The sequence below is a fragment of the Falco naumanni genome, chromosome 8 (assembly GCF_017639655.2).
Source record: "Falco naumanni isolate bFalNau1 chromosome 8, bFalNau1.pat, whole genome shotgun sequence".
Lineage (NCBI taxonomy): Eukaryota > Metazoa > Chordata > Aves > Falconiformes > Falconidae > Falco > Falco naumanni.
Genome location: NC_054061.1, coordinates 43,714,487 through 43,733,493, shown reverse-complemented (window position 1 = coordinate 43,733,493; position 19,007 = coordinate 43,714,487). Strand labels below are relative to the sequence as shown.

At 40.1% G+C, this 19,007-nt stretch overlaps 1 protein-coding gene across 18 annotated transcripts in view; it reads left to right on the top strand.

Annotated features, from left to right (window-relative positions):
• The window catches only part of ABCB11 (ATP binding cassette subfamily B member 11), a 68,425-nt gene that overhangs the window by 38,097 nt on the left and 11,321 nt on the right, over positions 1–19,007 (top strand). For 11 of the 18 annotated variants that reach the window (XR_005829512.1, XR_005829510.1, XR_005829511.1 and 8 more), the window contains 12 exons: positions 1,192–1,305; positions 3,354–3,464; positions 4,402–4,527; positions 5,272–5,475; positions 6,722–6,892; positions 7,269–7,470; positions 8,167–8,245; positions 9,183–9,318; positions 11,520–11,681; positions 14,805–14,909; positions 15,010–15,171; positions 17,256–17,459. Coding sequence is in view for 12 of the 18 variants with exons in the window: in XM_040605087.1 (XP_040461021.1) it covers positions 1,192–1,305; positions 3,354–3,464; positions 4,402–4,527; positions 5,272–5,475; positions 6,722–6,892; positions 7,269–7,470; positions 8,167–8,245; positions 9,183–9,318; positions 11,520–11,681; positions 14,805–14,909; positions 15,010–15,171; positions 17,256–17,459 (1,776 nt within the window). In the remaining 6 variants the exon portion in view is untranslated. The other 7 variants (XR_005829514.1, XM_040605090.1, XR_005829515.1 and 4 more) reach the window with 7 other exon arrangements.

Sequence of the window (19,007 nt, the reverse complement as noted above, 5' to 3'; positions counted from 1 at the left end):
GTGTGGTATATAAGTGGTAAATAAGCCTTTATCTTTTGATGTTCACCATCTTCCTGTGTCCTGTTCTTTGAAGGCCCTGTCTCTTATCGGAATTGTCAACATTTTCAGCCTTAGATGGTTCCTGTCTGCTCTTAAGAACTTTGATAAAAACCCCTTCATAGGAAATAAGGCATTAGCAGCTCTTAGGAAATTTTGAAAAAATACCTTTGGTATTTTGGTTGACATGCTCCAGCTTCACTTGCTTCTAATGTCCAAGGCCAGAGTCCAGGGCTAAATTCTTGGAGTGAAGTGTCCTCTGATATTTGATACTCTGTCCAATTGACTTTATTGTCTGTTGATCCTTCAGGAAGAGTGGACGCTGTGGCTCATTTTCTCCAGTGTTGTTCTGGGCTTAGATCAAAAGGGGTTCCTGGGGCTTTCAGAAGAGGGTCACTAGTGAGTAACTCTTCCCCTTAGTTCTTGGATAAGGACTTGAAACAGTGAGCGTGTTTTGGTATGTGCTACCTGCAGAAACTGTCCACCTCGACTGATAGTAATCTCAGCTCAAATAGTGGCTAATCCAGTGTTGGTAGCAACCCTTACAGTTCATTTCTGTGTGAGATGGAGAAAAAATATTTCCTGTAGTTGGTACCTGCTCCAGAAGTAAGTTTTGTGAGTATTGGAAGAGACAGGAATGGCAATATACAAAGGTTTTAATAGTGTTCTAAGATGCTTTCTGTTTTTGAACAATTTTAGCCTCTCATCTGCTTACTGGTAAAGGATATCTCCAAAATAATTTACTTGCCACTGATGTTCAGTTCCAGTCCTTGTTTCAAGACCACAGGCACCCAGTCAAATTGAGGTACCTTAAAAATACATCAGTGGCACCTCAGTAAATATCTGGGTGCTCATGTTTTTAGGTCAGAGCAAATATGAGGTAAGTTGATCTACTTCAGCGTGGAAGCAAAGTGGTGAAAGACAGCGAAAATCCCCTCTAAGATGCATTTGCTTGCTTTCTTGTGGACTAATTATGCTCATATAGTGAATCACTGCAGCTAAGCTGAGGCATAAGAAGTCATTAAGTCGCTGTAGTTTGATTTGCCTGTTTAAGCTCTAAACCATAATAAAAATGTGACATCATATTTTGCTAATGTCTTTTTCCACTTCTTCATATTTTGCTAATGTCTTTAATGTCTTTTTCCACTTCTTCAGGTTTTCTTTGGTGTTTTAGTAGGAGCTTTAAATCTTGGCCAGGCATCTCCCTGTCTGGAAGCCTTTGCCACTGGCCGTGGGGCTGCAGCAAACATATTTGAGACAATAGATAAAGTAAGTAATGCATTTCCAAGCTATGTCACTTTGTAGTGGAAAACTAATTAAGTAAGCTTCAAGCTGTAGTAGTTTTACCTACTGTGTAAATGAGGAAAAATGAGTGCAATTAAAGAATTGATGGTGCAACAGAAAGGTCTAGCAGCATGCACATGGTCTCAGAGAGGGTGTTGAACAGATTTCTTCAGTGGCCTATTTCTGAATAATGAAGTTTTACCTCACCTACTGCTGTTTTTTACCCCCATTTCTCCTGATGTACAGTTACTGATCAGTGCTGGCCATGGAAAGCGTACAGGGAAGCAGTAATAGTCACCTTGCAGTCAAATTTGCAGCGAGCATCTAACTCCCAGCCTCCAGACGGCATCAAAAGATTTGGCTTGATTGGCATTTGCAGCAAAGGTGGCTGCTGTCACCTGTCCCAGAGCTACCCTGAGTTAAAATGGGACCAAATGAGCAAGGCACTGGTCACGCAGCAGTCATAAATATTAATTGCAATATTATCTAGACAGATAAGATATTTGAAATAAGGTTCTATGAGAAAGTCCGATACCCATTAGCATTTATAAATGAGGATTCCTTTCCATATCTGTATCTGTACAGATATATTTCTATATCCATGTACATCTGTATAAATTTAGTGGTTGTCAAAATACTGCTGATTTCTTAGCAGTACGTAGTATCTCTGAGCATTGACAAGCTTTATTGTGCTGAAAGCTATGTAAACATATTAAAATGCTGCCTGTCTTTTACAGAGCACATAAAGGTATATAAAGAAGGTTAGAGGGGCTGTGGTAATGCTAATGGATTTTTCAGTAACCCTTCAATGTTCTATAATAATAATAGCACATATGCCTTATAAATGTACTTCATAAGCTAAAGCTCTAAGATAGACTGAAAAGGAGATGAAGGAAGGGAAGTGGTCTTCAGAGAAAAATTTTAAAAGCACCAGGAGTTGCAACGGTAAGAATTAATCACAAAATTCAAGATAAGGCTAGGTCAGATAACCTTAGGGTAAAAAACACAAACTAAAGTGAGATTTCATCTGTCTAGAGGAAGGGGGATAAAAGTAGATCCATCTGCTTGCTGCATTTGTAGATTTCTGATTGGACAGTAAAAGCACAGCTCTGCCTTGATACAGATATTTTTCTGGCACTAAACTTACATTCATGCTGCAGTTCCCATTTGCTGGATCAGTGAAACTTTTCTTCATAGCTTAATATCTGAATTTAAGTAAGATACAGTCCTAAAGCAGAACCAATCTTTTAGCTGTTCTTAACGTCTTGAAAAATACACATTTCTATATTAAAATTCCCTTCAATCTGTTAGGCTGCATTAAAAATCATGCACGTTTCAATTATCAAATGTTGTTGTTACCACAGTTTTTATTCATTCTATGTATTCCATGCTTAAACAATATATCCTTAGAAAATTTGATTTTTGGGGGGGTTCCTCAAATTTCTCTTAGTTCTTTGCTCATGTCTAGCAGTCTACAATACCCAAGGCCTGGCCAAAAGTATGTGACCCCCAAAGCACTTAATGGGAAAACTTCAAATAAGGATTCCAGCTCTTAGGACTGGGCGTGCAAGGATGGATGTTTTAAATGCAAAGTGGTGAACCATGCAGACTTTCCAGCAATGAATTGGTTTTCAGTGCTGTAGGAGAATGTTTATGAGTGAAGCAGTGTCATTTTATTCCTAAGGAGCTGGCTAAATTAACTTAGTTAAAACGCCTGCCTCAGTCAGCTATTCTGTTCCAGCAAAAACTAGCTGAGTAGGTTGACTGTGGCAATTGCAGTAAGCCTATAAAGAAAAAAAGGTGCATTCATCTTGCCTATACTACCCACCAGTGACAACTCCCCTGTCACTTTGGCCTTCAGTTTCATGTCCCTTGCCTGCAAGCCCTGGGGCAGAGCCTGCTGCTGGCTCAGTGCAGCCAAGTGCTGTTCAAACAGAAGCGCCATGGCTTTGTATTGCATTGGGCATATTTATCTATTGCAGCAGTGTTGGCTGTTTAACAGCAACTAAATAACACAATAATTTCTATCCTAGAAACCCGCCATTGATTGCATGTCAGAAGATGGCTACAAACTGGATAAAGTACGAGGTGAAATTCAATTTCATAATGTAACATTTCATTACCCCTCCAGACCAGACGTAAAGGTAATTATTCACCATCCATCCCATGAACATAACTACTGTAAAACCCCCAAAATATCCCAGTTCTACTAGCAATTTGTAGATTTTCAGAAGTTAGTTTTCCAGAAGCCTAGACCCTCTGTTTAAAAGTAGACTAAATAATTCTTCTATTAAAGGGTTCTTCTACTTACCATTCTGCTTGTTTTACCATTCTGACATACCCATTGCCATACATATTCCTTGCTGCTGAACATAAACTTGTAGCAATTTCAGACAAATTAACCTGCATACAGCTTCTCTGACAATCAGTTATGCACCTGTATTAACATGTGCTAGAGCAGGACACAAAATAATAAGCTGAATGGTGCAAAGAGATTTTATAGAACCTCCCATTACCCTGGGGATGTGCCATCTGACCCATCAAAATGCTAGGAAAAGGTACGGGAACATCGACTGTATACTCAAATATTTCTCTACTACTGTGTTTGAATTGACAAATTCTCCTTGGAAAAGCATATTATTGGACAAGCAAATGAGTGCTATTGCTTCTAAAGCATATGAAGTACCAGATTCTTCTACATAATTTCACTGTTACATTCTTAATATTTATGCTTTAGCAGACATGCATAATACAAGGTACAGTGTTCTTTAAAGAACTACTGCCAAATTCTCCCGTGTTATTAACTTGACTAGTTCTTAATGATGAACAACAGGAACAAAAAAAGATCAAAATCTGCCTGCCTGTCATGGAAAACAATGTTCTGCATTTATAAACTTTTCAATCAATATAAAAATATTTTGCTTTGCTTTTCCTCTTTCTTCAAAATATTTTTCTGAATTTTGTAAAATAACTTGGAATCTCCATTTTAAGATACAGAATATATCCACTTGGTTGTATGACTGTGAAAGAATTAGAATGGATAGATTTTTTCTTTTTTCTTTTTTTTTTTTTTCTCTCCAGATTTTGGATAACCTTAATATGGTTATTAAAGCAGGGGAAACAACAGCTTTTGTTGGAGCTAGCGGAGCTGGAAAAAGTACAACAATGCAGCTCATCCAGCGTTTCTATGACCCCACTGATGGCATGGTGAGTGTATTAGCCTAGAATATATTTCTCCACCCTTGGGGACTTGAAAGAACAGCATGGTTTCTTCTCTGATGTGGGAAGACTCCTGACTTTTTTTTTTTTTTTTTTTAAATGAGAGAAATGTCCTCTTGTGCATTTCAGGGGAATGCAGACCAGTCCTATGTGAAAGGTAAAAAACTGTTAGGAGAAGCTATACCTATAGAATATAATTCAGGAGTGACAAATCATTTTCCATTCTGGAAAATACAGTGTTGAACATTATGTTTACTCATTATCCCATAATATTGCTTTAGTATATGCAATTACCATTTAGTAATGTATCGGCTAAGAATATGAATTACATCTATTAACAGTCTCATTCCATTTATGTGTTCCTAGAAGGCACAAATCACATACATGGTGACCTGTATTTGAATGCATAAAAGACAAAGAACCAATTTATTGTAAATATATAATCTTGATTTTGATGATTACTTTCCACCTGATTTTATTTCTGAGGCCAAGCAAAAAGAGTTATCGGGAAATGAAACCAAACAGCACAACACCTAAACCCAAGAACTAACATATACTGCTGCAGCTGCATTGCATTTTGTGTATGAAAGCTGCTTTTTACACTGATCGTAGAAACTCAGCATCACAGGCTCTTCATTTCCACTGTGTCTTTCTTTGTCTCTGAGCTGGAGGAGATAATGTCCTTGATTAATTTTTTTATTTTTTTGTCCATATTTTAATTGGCTTCTGTAGATTACCCTGGATGGCCATGACATTCGTTCCCTTAATATCCAGTGGCTACGCTCACAGATTGGTATTGTTGAACAAGAGCCAGTCCTGTTTGCCACCACGATTGCAGAGAACATTCGCTATGGTCGGGATGAGGCTACCATGGAAGACATAATCAAAGCAGCCAAACAGGCCAATGCTTACAATTTCATCATGGACTTGCCACAGGTATGCTGTGACTCGTAAAATATTTGGCAGAATTTGATGTAAAAATAGAGAATTATTTTGTCCCTCCCCTCATGCAGCCATTTGTGCTTGGGTAGAAGGGCAGAAGATTAATGTAGACACTAGGCAGCAGCCTTTCCTTTGACTAGAGTTAATTAGGTCTTACTACGTCACCAAGTTAAAAACAAAAAACAAACCACAAACCAAGAAGAATTATCTCCTCAGGAGTCATGCTCAGCATTCAATATCACGGTAATAATCATAGCATGATTTTAAAATATGTATTTTTCCTGCTATGGACATCTGTTTCTGCTCAAGCCAAAAGCAATTTAGAGCCCAGACTCTCACTAGCCAGCATATGTTTTTGAGCAATCTGTACTGATCCTCACAACCTTATCTCCTATGAGCTCTGTAAGTCGGCTGGAGGTTCCCTTTTCCCCGTTTCCTTATGATGACAGGGCTTTGATCAGTCCCATAGTATACCCCTTATAAACCCCTATTTGATAGTACTGGGCTGTTTACTTTCCTAGAATGTTATTTTGCCAGGTTGTGTCTCAAAGGGACATGTTACAACAGTGAACCTGATTGGCAGGATTCAAGTACCATTAGCTAATGTCAGTATCTACTTTTTATCCTTCACCGATGCGTTGCCAGGCTTCCAGGAAAATATTCATAGAAAGACCGTGTAAAGGCCCCTGTTTATTTCCTAGAAATGGAGGAGTAAACAAGATTTGGCTCTAGGTGAATATAATTATCCTGGCTCTCAAGATGCTAGGCTTTGTGTGTTTATTTAATTCTTTGCCTGAACCTGATGCCACCAGAGCATGATGTCCATGAATCACAGACACAGTGTTCATGAGTCACAGGCTATCAGCAGACAAGTCCAGCTCTGTGGAGATTGCTGGTGAGTCATCTGATGGAGAGTGGGCAGGTGTTTCCTTTCCATTTCAGCTTTTGCTGATACAGTCATTTTGAGCCAAACAAGAACATCTCACCTTTTTATCAGTACATACTTTTGGCTTGGGGTTGGAACCCCAGTTCAGGAAAAATGATGTTGTCCATTATGAAGGAAGTTATTTCCTCATTTCTCCTTTGAATCTGGTGCACTAGCAATGTTTTTGTTTTTCAAAGATAATAAATTTATAAGTGTACTCCCAGGACAAATCTGGGAGACGTTTTACCAATGTCTTCACCAGAAGCTTATCCCTTTTTGTTACTTGTTTCATTTTATTTTTTTTCCTTCACACAGCAATTTGACACTCACGTTGGAGAGGGTGGAAGCCAGATGAGTGGAGGTCAAAAACAGAGGATAGCTATTGCTCGAGCTCTTGTACGAAACCCGAAAATCCTGCTGCTGGATATGGCTACATCAGCACTTGATAATGAAAGTGAAGCTACTGTCCAGGAAGCACTTCATAAGGTTTGCGATAGATCAGCATAAATCAGATTTGAAAGGGCAGAAAATATTTTTAATGCACATTGCAGAGGGTGCTGCTGAATTGCAACGAAGTGGTGAGAAGCTTTTCTCAATAGCTGTTTCATGTCCACATGTAGAACTTTAGTATTATTGACAGAAAATATTTTTTTCTTACATTGGGACATTCACAGAAAGCTGTAGCTCCCTTTGCTCAGAAACAGATGCTCATCTATGGGCTATGGGTGGACTTCAAGTCAAAGTCAGCTGAAAGCAACAGAAAGACTCCTGTTGATTTGACCAAACTCTAGACTACGTAGTGCTGGCTCCAAGCATTTTTGTTTGCTATCCTGGGAATGAGGCTTTTGTTGTTCCCTGTCAGGCTCGCCTTGACCGCACCGTAATCTCAATAGCTCACCGCCTGTCAGCCATCAAAGCTGCTGATGTCATCATTGGGTTTGAGCATGGAAGGGCTGTGGAGAGAGGAACTCATGAGGAACTCTTGCAGAGGAAAGGGGTTTATTTCATGTTGGTGACCTTGCAAAGCAAAGGAGACAAAGCACTTAACAGGGAAGACACAGAAAGTAAGTGTTTCGTTTTCTTTTATAAAATGATGCACAATTTCCACAGAATGCAGGTTTTAATATATATTTTTAATGAGGGTTAGTTGCTTCTTTTTTTTTTCCTTCCACCTTTATAGCTGAAGTTTAGCATTCACAGAAGTAATGCATTGATACCATGGCCAAAGTGGTTTTACTACACATACACTGAACGACCTTTCTTATATAGATCTGTCCTGAAACATTAATCTTGACCTGCAATACCCATCATTTTATAGATCCATTTAGTGCTGACAGTCCAGTCCTGCTGCATTTGAAATGCAAGCACATTACAGAATACGCTGAAACCACCCTATTTGTTTTACTAGAGGCAGATTTGAATCAAAGCTTCTGGAAATGGAGGTCTAATAGAATGATCTGTTGTACTTTTGTGAAGCATCTTACCTTGGAAATGATTATCTTAAAAGAAGAGAGCAATTGCACTGCTAAAATAGGGAGACAGACTTTAGCAGTCACATCCCAAGTGAGATGGTCCTTGGGTTAATATTCAGTTAACTTCATCATGTCAAAGGTTGAGTAGCAACGTTGTATTGCCTTCTACAAAGTATTCCAGTTATGACTTGGAGGCACTGCACTTTTTTCCAGAGCCACAGTGGACTTGGGGTGTATTCAGTTTTAGCACAAATTGAAGAGCTCTATATACTATACTATGTTTTACAGCAGCAGAAAATAACATCGTTGAGCCAAATCTTGAGAAAGTCCAGTCATTCGTCAGAGGAAGCTATCGGGCCAGTTTGCGGTGAGTCTTAAAAATGATTGTAAATCTCAATATGTTTCCAGATCTCTATACTTCATCCCACTATTCCAAAATCTTATAGTGCTGATGAATCACTTCTCTGTACGTTGCGTAAAGCAGGGTGGAAGGGCTGCAAGTATGTTACTAAGATAAGAGTTCACTTGGAAAGAAATAGCTTGGGTAGTACGTTACTGATTGAAGGCTCATGGGTAAACAGCAAGGTACTTAATGTGACTCTCCTTTCTATCCATAGTACATTCTCTCCAATTCTGTGTTAATGTTCCATTTTTAATATTACTACCCTACAGCCGTATATTTGTATTACCTAAAGCACTTTCAGTCCAGCCACTTGAAAAATTACTTGTTGTGCAATTACTTGAGAAATCAATACAATGTACAAGGACATTTTTATTATGGCTTCTGCTTGATGAAAGTTAAAGCATTTTACAAGCCAGACTGTCTTGTAGCTAGACACTTATTATTTCTTTCAGGCAAGCCCATGTTAGACATATGCAAATGAATACATCTACAGTACAGCATTATGTTTCGTCAGGGATAGAGCTGGATTGTTTCAGCATCCCGTTTTGCTGGACTGAGTTACTTGAAAGTGATAATGATGAACTGACTTGGTGTCTTAATGGCTTGTGCAAATATAGTAGGATACAGCACAGTTTTACTTTACAAATACATGGTGCAGGGTACATATAAGACGATGACTGAGCGGTGGGGTGAAATATGATTTTGAAAAGTATTTGTTCCTGTTGTGGGATATTTTCTTCTCAAGAAGTGGAGAAAACAAAAAGAAAGAAAAAGTCTGTGGGATTCCTATGATTTGCTTCAGTGAATCCTGATTTATTTGATATAGAATCTGCATCTGCTTTGCAAGCAAGTATTGTGTTACTGAGCTGTGAAGAGCAGACCATATCTGTCCTCTTTACAGAGCTTCACTTCGACAGCGCTCCAGATCTCAGCTCTCTAACATGGTCCCTGACCCTCCATTATCCATTGCAAGAGATCATGCAGAGTCTATGTATGTTGTGCCTTCTTATGGAGAAGATGATGGACAAGCAAAAAAGGTCAGGTCCAATAGTTTTTTATTAAATTTTCAACCATACAGGTCATATTACTTGGTAATGATAACCTGTAGATGTGTGGCTCTGTGTTGTGTTTAACCCCAGCTGGCAAAGCACCACCACGCAGCTACTCACTCACTCCCCTCCCAGCCTCCAGTGGGATGGGGAGGAGAATCAGGAAAAGGTAAAAGCCATGTGTTGAGGTAAGAATAGTTTAATAATCGAAATAAAGTTAAATGTGCTAATAATTGTAATAGTAGTAATAATAGTAATAGTAGCAGCAGCAGCAGAAGTAGTAACAATAACAACAATAATAATAATAATAAATAGAGAGAAATAAAACCCAAGAAGAACAAGTGATGCACAACAGAGCTGCTCACCACCCACTGACTGATGCCCAGCCAGTCCCCCAGCAGCGATCGGCCCCTCCTGGCTGACTCTCCCCAGTTCATCTCCTGAGCACGCTGCTCTGTGGTACGGAATATCCCTTTGGCTGCTTTGGGTCAGCTGTTGTGGCTCTGCTCCCTCCCAGCTTCTTGGGTACCCGCTCACTGGCAGAGCACTGGAAACTGAAAAGTCCTTGACTTAGAGTAAGCCCTATTTAGCAACAACTAAAACATCAGTGTGTTATCAACATTGTTCTCATACTAAATCCAAAACACAGCACTGCACCAGCTACTAGGAAGAAAATTAACCCTATCTCAGCCAAAACCAGGACACTGTTTGTTATAGTTGTTGACAGTTACTTCTTCTTGGACTGATCCTTTTCTTTGCTAAAACAAAAGCACAGCTTCAGTTCTGATTCTCTGTGTAAACCCTAGGCTGCATTTTGATGGCTGTTATGCTTATTGGTCCATATACAATTTCTAGCAGAGCATGATCTGTTGGTAAATTGATATATGTGGTAGATTAAGCCGAAAAAGACATATTCATAAAAGGTGAACTAACTGACAAAAAGAAAAATGCTCAGTCTGTGAAATTTAATAGCTACTCAGGGGTACAAATGACACTGCTTCTTGTTCAATAAAGAGCAAATTCACTTTCACCTCAAAATCATCTGGAGACTTGAGCAAAGAGAGACCCTCACTGCAACCTAACTACAGGGTCCTTTCACTGACAGTGTACTTGTGCAATCAACTAGCATAGAAAATAAAGACAGCATGCCTTAAAGTTATGCAGAATATGTAGGAATATACACAGTGGGTTTCCAAAGTGCTTATGAAGCTCCCTGCACTGATTTGCATGGCTACAATTGCTCAGTGCAGAGAGCAGCGCTTAGAAGTCACGTTCTTGCTATTGCTAAGCCTATTCTGTGGATAAATAGAGGGCTTTACTGCTGTCACTCTGGTGCTAGCTCAGAAGGAAGAGAAAATACAAGGTGCTTCCACCCATTCATCCTTGCACATTTTGGGCTGATAGGTCTTCACAGGGTCTGTTTTTTCTGGGCATTTCCAGCTGTATGGACTGAGGGAGATAAGCAGGGCTCAGCACACCGAGTGTTAAAAAAACTCTGCACAAATCAAACTGCAGGGTAAGTTATAATTTGATGATGAATATTCTACTCTTACTGGGAATAATTATGGGAATTCAGCATATAGTCTGAGGATATTTCACAGAAGGGAGGCACAATTAGCATGTATAAAGCCTGAATCCAGCTATGACTCTGAGATCTCCCATTTTAATTATATAGTGTACCTGTTAATTTGATGCAGAGTCTGATTAATGTGTTCACCCATGACACTTTAATATTTAAGAAGATTCCATGAGTAGTGCAAAAAGCTGCTTGTGAGGAAGAAGTTAAAGTTTTGGCACTGAGTATTGCATCGCACCTCATATCTGGAGGCAGCAAAAAGCGAACAGCTTGAGTTTCAGTGGCAGAAAATCTTAAACTGCTTGTAATGAACCTCTTAGGTTGGAATCAGTAGAACTGCTCAAGGAATGAATCTTTCTTTTTCTCCAGGGACAGTAAAGGTAGTAAGTAATCTATGTAACCCTCTCGTTAGGACTCCCTAGCCCTACAGAAGAGCTCCAGACAGCAGCCAAGACCCATCGTCGCCCCTTCCTGTACGCAGCCATAACAGCTGTTTGGGCTCTGGATAGCCATTTAACAGACTAGGCTAACTTTTATCTCGCTATCAAAGGGAGAACATCACTGGGGGAATGCATTTGTTTCATAAATCCAACCTGGTTTGGTTTTTTTTCAGGAATCTGTTGCAGTGGAGGAAGATGTCAAACCTGTACCATTTACCAGAATTTTGAAATACAATGCCTCGGAATGGCCGTACATGGTGCTGGGATCTCTGGCGGCAGCTGTGAATGGAGCAGTCAGTCCACTCTATGCTTTGTTATTCAGTCAGATTCTTGGGGTATGTTATGCTGACATTTTAAAGTGTATTTTAGCTCTGAAGCAGAGGGGAGTGAATATATGATGCAGAACTTGACAAGTTTTGGGCAAATCTTTAGATCTTGTCAAGTAAGCCTTCTTGCCTATAAACAATTATTCAGTAGAGATATTTATATCACTGTCATCACACTATCATTTGAGCTCTTTGAAGGGGTAGGCTCATAAGCATTTGTCACGCATTCTTCATTTTCTCTCTTTTTTGCTTTCTAGGAGCTGTTGGGTGTGGGTTTCTGTATTCGCATACAGTGTATTTTAGATGAGACAAGAGGTACCTCACGTGCAGGTATAGTGCAGAGAGACACATGCAGAGGTCCTTCCCAGCAGAATTTTATTCTACAGACTTGGCCAAGCCTTTGAGAAAGCTTTCAGTCAAATCCAAAAAATACTTCACTTTTTTGTTCATATATCTCAGGAGGGTATTTGCTGCCTGCTCCTTGCAGAATGCCAAGGGAGAGGTAGATTATCGTAATAGGGTTCATAGCTGCCACTAAAAAGTAGGCTTGCATTGACAAGTTTGGAAGACAAGCAGGAAACAGGAATCAACTTTAAACCCTGGCACTCACTAAAGGATGCATTACCATCAAAATCCACAGCCTCACTTGAAACTTTTCAAGAGTTCAACCATGACTGGTTTTTCCTTCAAAAACATGCCATAATAGAAGGAGGATGCTTTTAGCTGTAGGCCTGCCACCTCCAAACACTTTCTGAGTGTCTAGACCTCATGCTAAGGACTGTGGCTTTCACTAGACAGCAGGTGAGATACTGCTATGTGCATTCTGCAACGAATCTAACCTTTGTTTCCTTTTAAGAGAGGGTTTCTAGACACTGGGAGGTCTGGGGCTGACATCATCCTGCAAGATGCAAAATGCCTTCGTTGCCAAGGATGAATTCCTTCTCTTGAAGGTCTCAGTCAATCAAAGGAGAGAGGCTGTAAGGAAAAAAAAAAAAAGCCATAATGAACATGAGCAAAGTCCAACATCTGGGTTTCATTATTCATAAATGTAAAACATTTCTTCCTGGTGCCAAGGCAGTCAGGCAGATGCAATATGCATCTGCTTTCCAAGCTGTCTGAATATCTGCAACGATGTTGTGACAGACATGTGGGCTTTTACTCTGGGACCAATATGCTGGAGAAGTGAGGGGAAAAATCCCCACAGCTATGAAATGAAAGGACAAATTTAGCAAAATCTGCCTTGCAGGTGCTCAGAAAGTAATCCCAAAAAGTGAACGAAGAACTGGATAATAGTGGATATGTCTTCTTATCAGTTCAGATCATCAGTGCACCTTTGGAACGAAGTTCTCAGTAGTTTCTTTCTACTGCGCTTCAGTTCCCACTGTGGATTTATCTCAGAGTATGGAAATGGATCCTTTCCAGTGAAACTCAACTGGAAGATGTGCTCTGGCTGCTATTGGGCAAGCAGCCAATGGCCCCAGATAAAAGAGAGTCCACACTAAAACTGCTGAAACTTACATAATCTGAACATGGATACCTCAGCAACAACCCTTTCCTTTTATAAACTTGATGCTATTGTTCCTGCTACATGTTACTGTAATCAGTGTTATTTTTTAAAATCAAGAGCATAGGTTAAAAACATATCTGAGCATGTTAGGATAGCCACAGAATGGGATAGTTCAGTTTTACAGGACAGATTTGCAAGGGGGAAAGAAAATCCTGTCTTTGCATTACAGAGATCTTGTCCCAACAAATGTTATCCACGTTTCCTTTGGTAGGACTATAAAGTGCTATTGCTCTCAGTTTAGGTAGAGTGTAAGCATGTAAGTGTTTGAAACACCAAGTGCTGTTTTGATATTATCATTTTGGATTTTGCAGGATTAATTTTGTTGCCAAGGTACTGATGCACAAAGTTAAAATACCTGAAGTGGAATTCCCACTAGAGAACAGCTATTTCTTTTCCTCAGTTTCATGCTCTAATTCCGCTCTGTTACTTTGATGCATAGCTCACTTTGAACCATAAATAACTTGGGTTGACCTTTTAAGACTAGTACTTAAGTTTATTTTTGTGGAATTTTTATGTTTTGCAGCTCTAATGAAAATTCCTTCTTTCTACTGCTAAATACTTACCTAGAAGAATTGAAGTTGGTTTTGATATCAGTAAAAGTCGAATGCAGAAGTTATTTTTAATTGTGCCTCACAGATAACAGATTGAGAGATTAGTCAATTTATAGTAATTTTTACCTGTGAAGTCCAATTAGAATTAATTTAAGGTTGGTGGAGAAGTACAAGCATGAGCTGTGGCTTATACCTGCAAGTAGCAGAAGTAGTTTAATAACTCCAGGTAGGTTAACTGACCTACGTATCAACTGCTCTAACTGAAATAAATTGCTACAGGCTGGCTGCTTAGATTGGACCACTACTTCAGCAGCAGCCAGTAATGCTGGCAGGTTTTGAAAAAGACCAGATATTAAGAACAAGAGATAAAAGGAAAACAATATGGACACTGGAGCAGAGTGGGGTGGAGGGGCTCTGCTTTAAGTACAAACGCTTTTTCTCAAGCACCCAGCAGTAAGTGAATAGCTCACATCCACAATCCTTCAGTAAAAGACGACAAGTTCCTCTTGAAGCTTACCTATAGCAACTATAGCAGCTGTTAGTGTTGTGCAAAGAGTTATACTAGGGTATAATTATTGACACAGACTTCATTTTGTATGGTCCAATAAAGCTGTAATTGGCATAATTAGAGAGGGCGTAAGGTAGCTGCGGCACTGTTGCTTTGTCACTATGCTATTTATTTAATTGCTGTTCTCTGATTAGCACACTGTATCTTGTTTAGAATGGGGGGATGATTGATGAATTATAACTAGGCATGGGCGACAAGTAATAGCATTATGTGCAAACACAGAGTATAATAAACTCGTTTAACAGGAGTAAAAAGCATTATATTGTACTCGGGCTCACCGCAGGAAAAATAAGGAGTCAGGCCTTCGCCAGGAGTGAGGGGGAGCTCTGTGTTCTGGCTTTGGTTCTAGGGCGGGCTTCTGTACTTGCCAATAGGGAGTCATGAACAAACTTCACACAGGGCAAAACTGACGTTTCTGATACGATGCCACCCTTTTTTTTTCAAAGACCTTCTCCATTCTTGACGAGGAAGAACGAAGAACCCAGATCAATGGTGTCTGCCTGCTCTTTGTCTTTGTCGGAATTCTTTCATTTTTCACACAGTTCCTACAGGTATATAGCAGTTCCAATACAGGTAAACTTTGTTTCTGATCCCTCACTCTGTGGGTATCTCTTTCTGTACACTATTTGTATTTATTTTTATGCACTCCAGGGATACACCTTTGCCAAGTCTGGAGAGCTGCTTACAAGACGGTTAAGGAAAATTGGTTTCCAGGCTATGCTAGGGCAAGACATTGGTTGGTTTGATGACCAGAGGAACAGCCCTGGTGCTTTGACTACAAGACTTGCAACAGACGCCTCGCAGGTCCAAGGGGTAAGACCTGGTAGCTTAAGAATTGTTTTACAGTAAGCACTGATTGGAGGCCACTTTTGGCACATTGTCACAGAAATAAGCCAGCATGCAGCCAGCGAGGTCAGTGTAGATCAGCTCTTGGTCAGTCAATTAAGCTACTTCTATTTATCATAGGCTGTCAACGTGGAACTATTATTACTGTGTTTACTGAAAAGCACAGATAGGGTCACAATTTACTGCCCGTTATTCCTGCCTGTATTACCAGAACAAGAACACAAAAATCAACAAAATACCAACCATCAGCGGAAGGCGAAGGAGCATACAATGCAAAAGTTTTAAATTCTTTTTTTCTGGAGGTAAATTAGCTTTTTTTGCCACAATGCTTAAGCATTTATTTCAAAAACATGCCAGACTAGTATTTTAGTGATATTAATCACTAATCATGTCTTCAAGTTTTCAGTATGGTCTTGTGCTTGTGACGGTTTTGAATTAAACTGACAGTTTTAAACTTGGAAAAATAGTTTACGCTACTGGCTGGTGTTCCAGTTGGGGAATCGTGCAGCAAGTTTCAGCGTGACTTTTTGTTTGTGAAAGGGAACCGCCAAGTCCATGTGTTGTGTTCCTTAGTGTGTGAGGGTTGAATCCTGCCGAGCTATCCATGTTACCTATCTCAATTGATGCTTTGGTAGAAGTGAGTCAGATGCCACTTCACTTGACTCCAATGCAAGCAATTTTCCAGAAATGAAGAAGGAAACATCTCTGTTATAACAATTGTCCTGTTTCAGCTTGACTGAAAATGGTAGGTTAGTTTTTAAGAACTGTTAATGGAGGTTTTAAGAATTTAAATGACAAATGAGAGGAGGTTCCTAAAACCCCTGTCAGCAGCAATTTCTACAGAATCAGAGAAACCAGCAAACCTCTTCAGCCCTTTCAGGCACTTACAAAGCATATTTTAATTGGAATAAACAAACTTGTAAAACACCGACTGAATAATTTAACAGCCTCCTAAGGGACATCTTTGTTCTAAGCACATGTAGAACAGCAGGGCACAGCCACAGCTCCAGGGGAAAAACCCAGAGCGACCTGAGCAGCAGTGTCCTCCACCTTTCACTGGCTAACACAGAGCTCAGGCAACTGCCGCTCTTGCAGAGCGAGCTGAAGGTGAGAAGATGCACGCAAGAGTCCAGGGTCTGAAAATGTCTGCATCTGCACCAGGAGTAAGACATGGACTCTTGATGTGTGTGTGGCGGGGTGACGTTAAAGCTGCAGGGTCCACCTAAGAGCAGCCCGGTGGCTGTTCCTTTTGGTAGCTTCTGCAGAGCCGGCAGCTGTACATTCCAGCTTGCCCTCCTTGCTGCAGGTCAGAGGAGGAGCAGACCATAAACATTTTGTGCTACAATTTACATCCTGCAAATGAATCAGACTGAAAACAATCAAGGATATCAAATCTATATATTTTTTCTAATACGTAGCAACCTACTTTCTATCTAGGGCTGCTGTTTACTGCTAGAAAGAAAATGACTTCTGAGTAAATAAATCAGGTTTATTACAAAGAATAGTGTTCTTGAAGTACATAAGGAGAAGATGAATGCATTCAATAAAGGCTATGTCAGTTTTTCCTTAATAAAGAGGCAGAAATGCAACTTCAATTCATCCTTTCTCGGTGATGTTTCTTATTGATTTTAGCTGAGACTTTGTTGTTAATAGTAAAGTTGCAAAAAGGTTTTGTTTATTATTTAAATCTAGACAGATAAATGTAGGGGCTAATCAAAGCATTCAAATGAGTGATTCCCCAGGGAACCAAGGAAACTAATTTCAATGGTTAGATTATCTTTTTTGCAATCATTAGAAACAATTTTATGAGGTCTCAGTGGGAAGTTTGGGGGGTGAAAGGAATATTGGACATATGCAGTCCTTTGGATAAACTGTTCCCAATTGATTGTATCCAAACTGGTTAAATTCCAGTATAATCAGCAGCCATTTGTGCCTTATGATATTAAAATATCATTTAGAGTTTTCTGAAGTTTTATAGGAAAATTTATTTAAAGATTATTGAAGTTACTATTGGAGTACAAGTCAATCATCTCTGCTTCTTTTCTTTGAAGGCAACTGGATCGCAGATAGGAATGATTGTCAATTCCTTTACCAACATCGGCGTGGCCATAATCATTGCTTTCTACTTCAGCTGGAAACTGAGTTTAGTTATACTGTGTTTCCTGCCATTTTTGGCCTTATCTGGAGCTGTGCAGGCTAAAATGCTGACGGGATTTGCCTCTCAGGACAAGAAAGCGCTGGAAGCTACTGGACGGGTAATGTTATTTAAAAATTAATTTATATTTGCAGTCACGGGTAGTTGAAAAATCAGGCATTTGGCACTGTCAGTAATTCAGAAGTAATGAAATTGGGCAATATTTCACAAATAAGTTGTAATATTTCAGCTTGTCAAACCATTGAAACACCACTGGGAACTCCCTAACTGCAAAAGCACTTGCTGGATGGAATGCAACCAACTTTTCAAACGTTATTGGACCTAATTGGTAGATACAGATTTCTCAGCAGTCTGTTTCACCTTTGTCAGGTCTTATTTAAATACCCATTTGTTGATGCCCTCTATGTATGTACGCTGCCCTCAGAAAGCAGCGATATTGCTGACCCAGAAATCCTGACATCCGAGAATTTGGTGCTGAACCACAGATTAGTACGTCCAGTTTGGAGAGAGTGGAATTGTTCCTTCAGTAAGCCCGACTAGCCTACCAGCTTCTCCATCAATGTGTGCTACTAGATCACAGGCATAACTTTATTTTTATGTATGGATTTTAAGGGTCAAAATTATATCGATTCTCATTTCGCAGCTAGTATATAATTTTTTTAATTGGAACTTGTTTTTTTAAATTCAGATAAGCATTATCCCTTTTTCTGTTAATTTGTATCAGGAGATGTAGCACTTTTGCATACTTTAAATTTTGCTTCATGGTGAAAAAACACCTGTGTGTCTATTAAACCAGCCAGCATGGGGCATGAGGAAGGAAATCTCTAAACTTACAACATGATTCTTTTACTGACTGACTCCGACCTTCCTTTACGAGCACTAACTTAGGCACTGCAACCATTCTAGGCTAAAGGCCTCCTAGTTACTCTAGCTCCAGTGTCAGAGTTTAGCAGCTTCCCATGCACCGTTGGCTGCAAGATCCTGTGAACTGCCTCACCTCGAAGGCTGAGAATAGGTTTACGTAGTAAACTATTGCACTGGCTGAGCAGACTTCCAGGCCACGTACCCAACAAGGAAAAGGTAGGACACACGAGAGAAAATGGCCATTTCTTCACGAGTTCGCTCCTGTGCAGGTCTGCAGCCTTTGAAACACCCCAGCTCCTCTGACTTCTGTTCTGGGTCACCAAGTTCTGGCACGTGATGCAGAACCTGGTGCTGTTTAAACATACTCAGTTCAACTGTGCAGAAACCCAACTGCATTAGAAATGCCAGGATTTTAGAAGACAGGCAACATGAGGAAGACTACCTCAGGTTACCCTGCTCAGAGTAGTTCCTGAGCCTTTTCCCTCACTTTAGGCTGCCACATTTCTAGCATCAGCAAAAGCGAGCTCTGCAGCCCTCTCAGAGCCTCGGCTTTTCCTTCTGCAGAGCCACTTAGCCCAGCCTAAAATGACTCTTGCGGAGTTCCCACTCCTCCTCCCTCCTACACTGCAGTCCTGCCCACCAAACACCTTACCCATCCCACCTTCCATCCTGCCCCATCTAAACCTTCCCTCTACCCATCTAAGCTGTCAATTAACTATCTTCCGCTTCCTCTTGCGCTTAACCCGTGGAGCAAACGCATGGACTGGAGCCCTTTGCCCTGTTC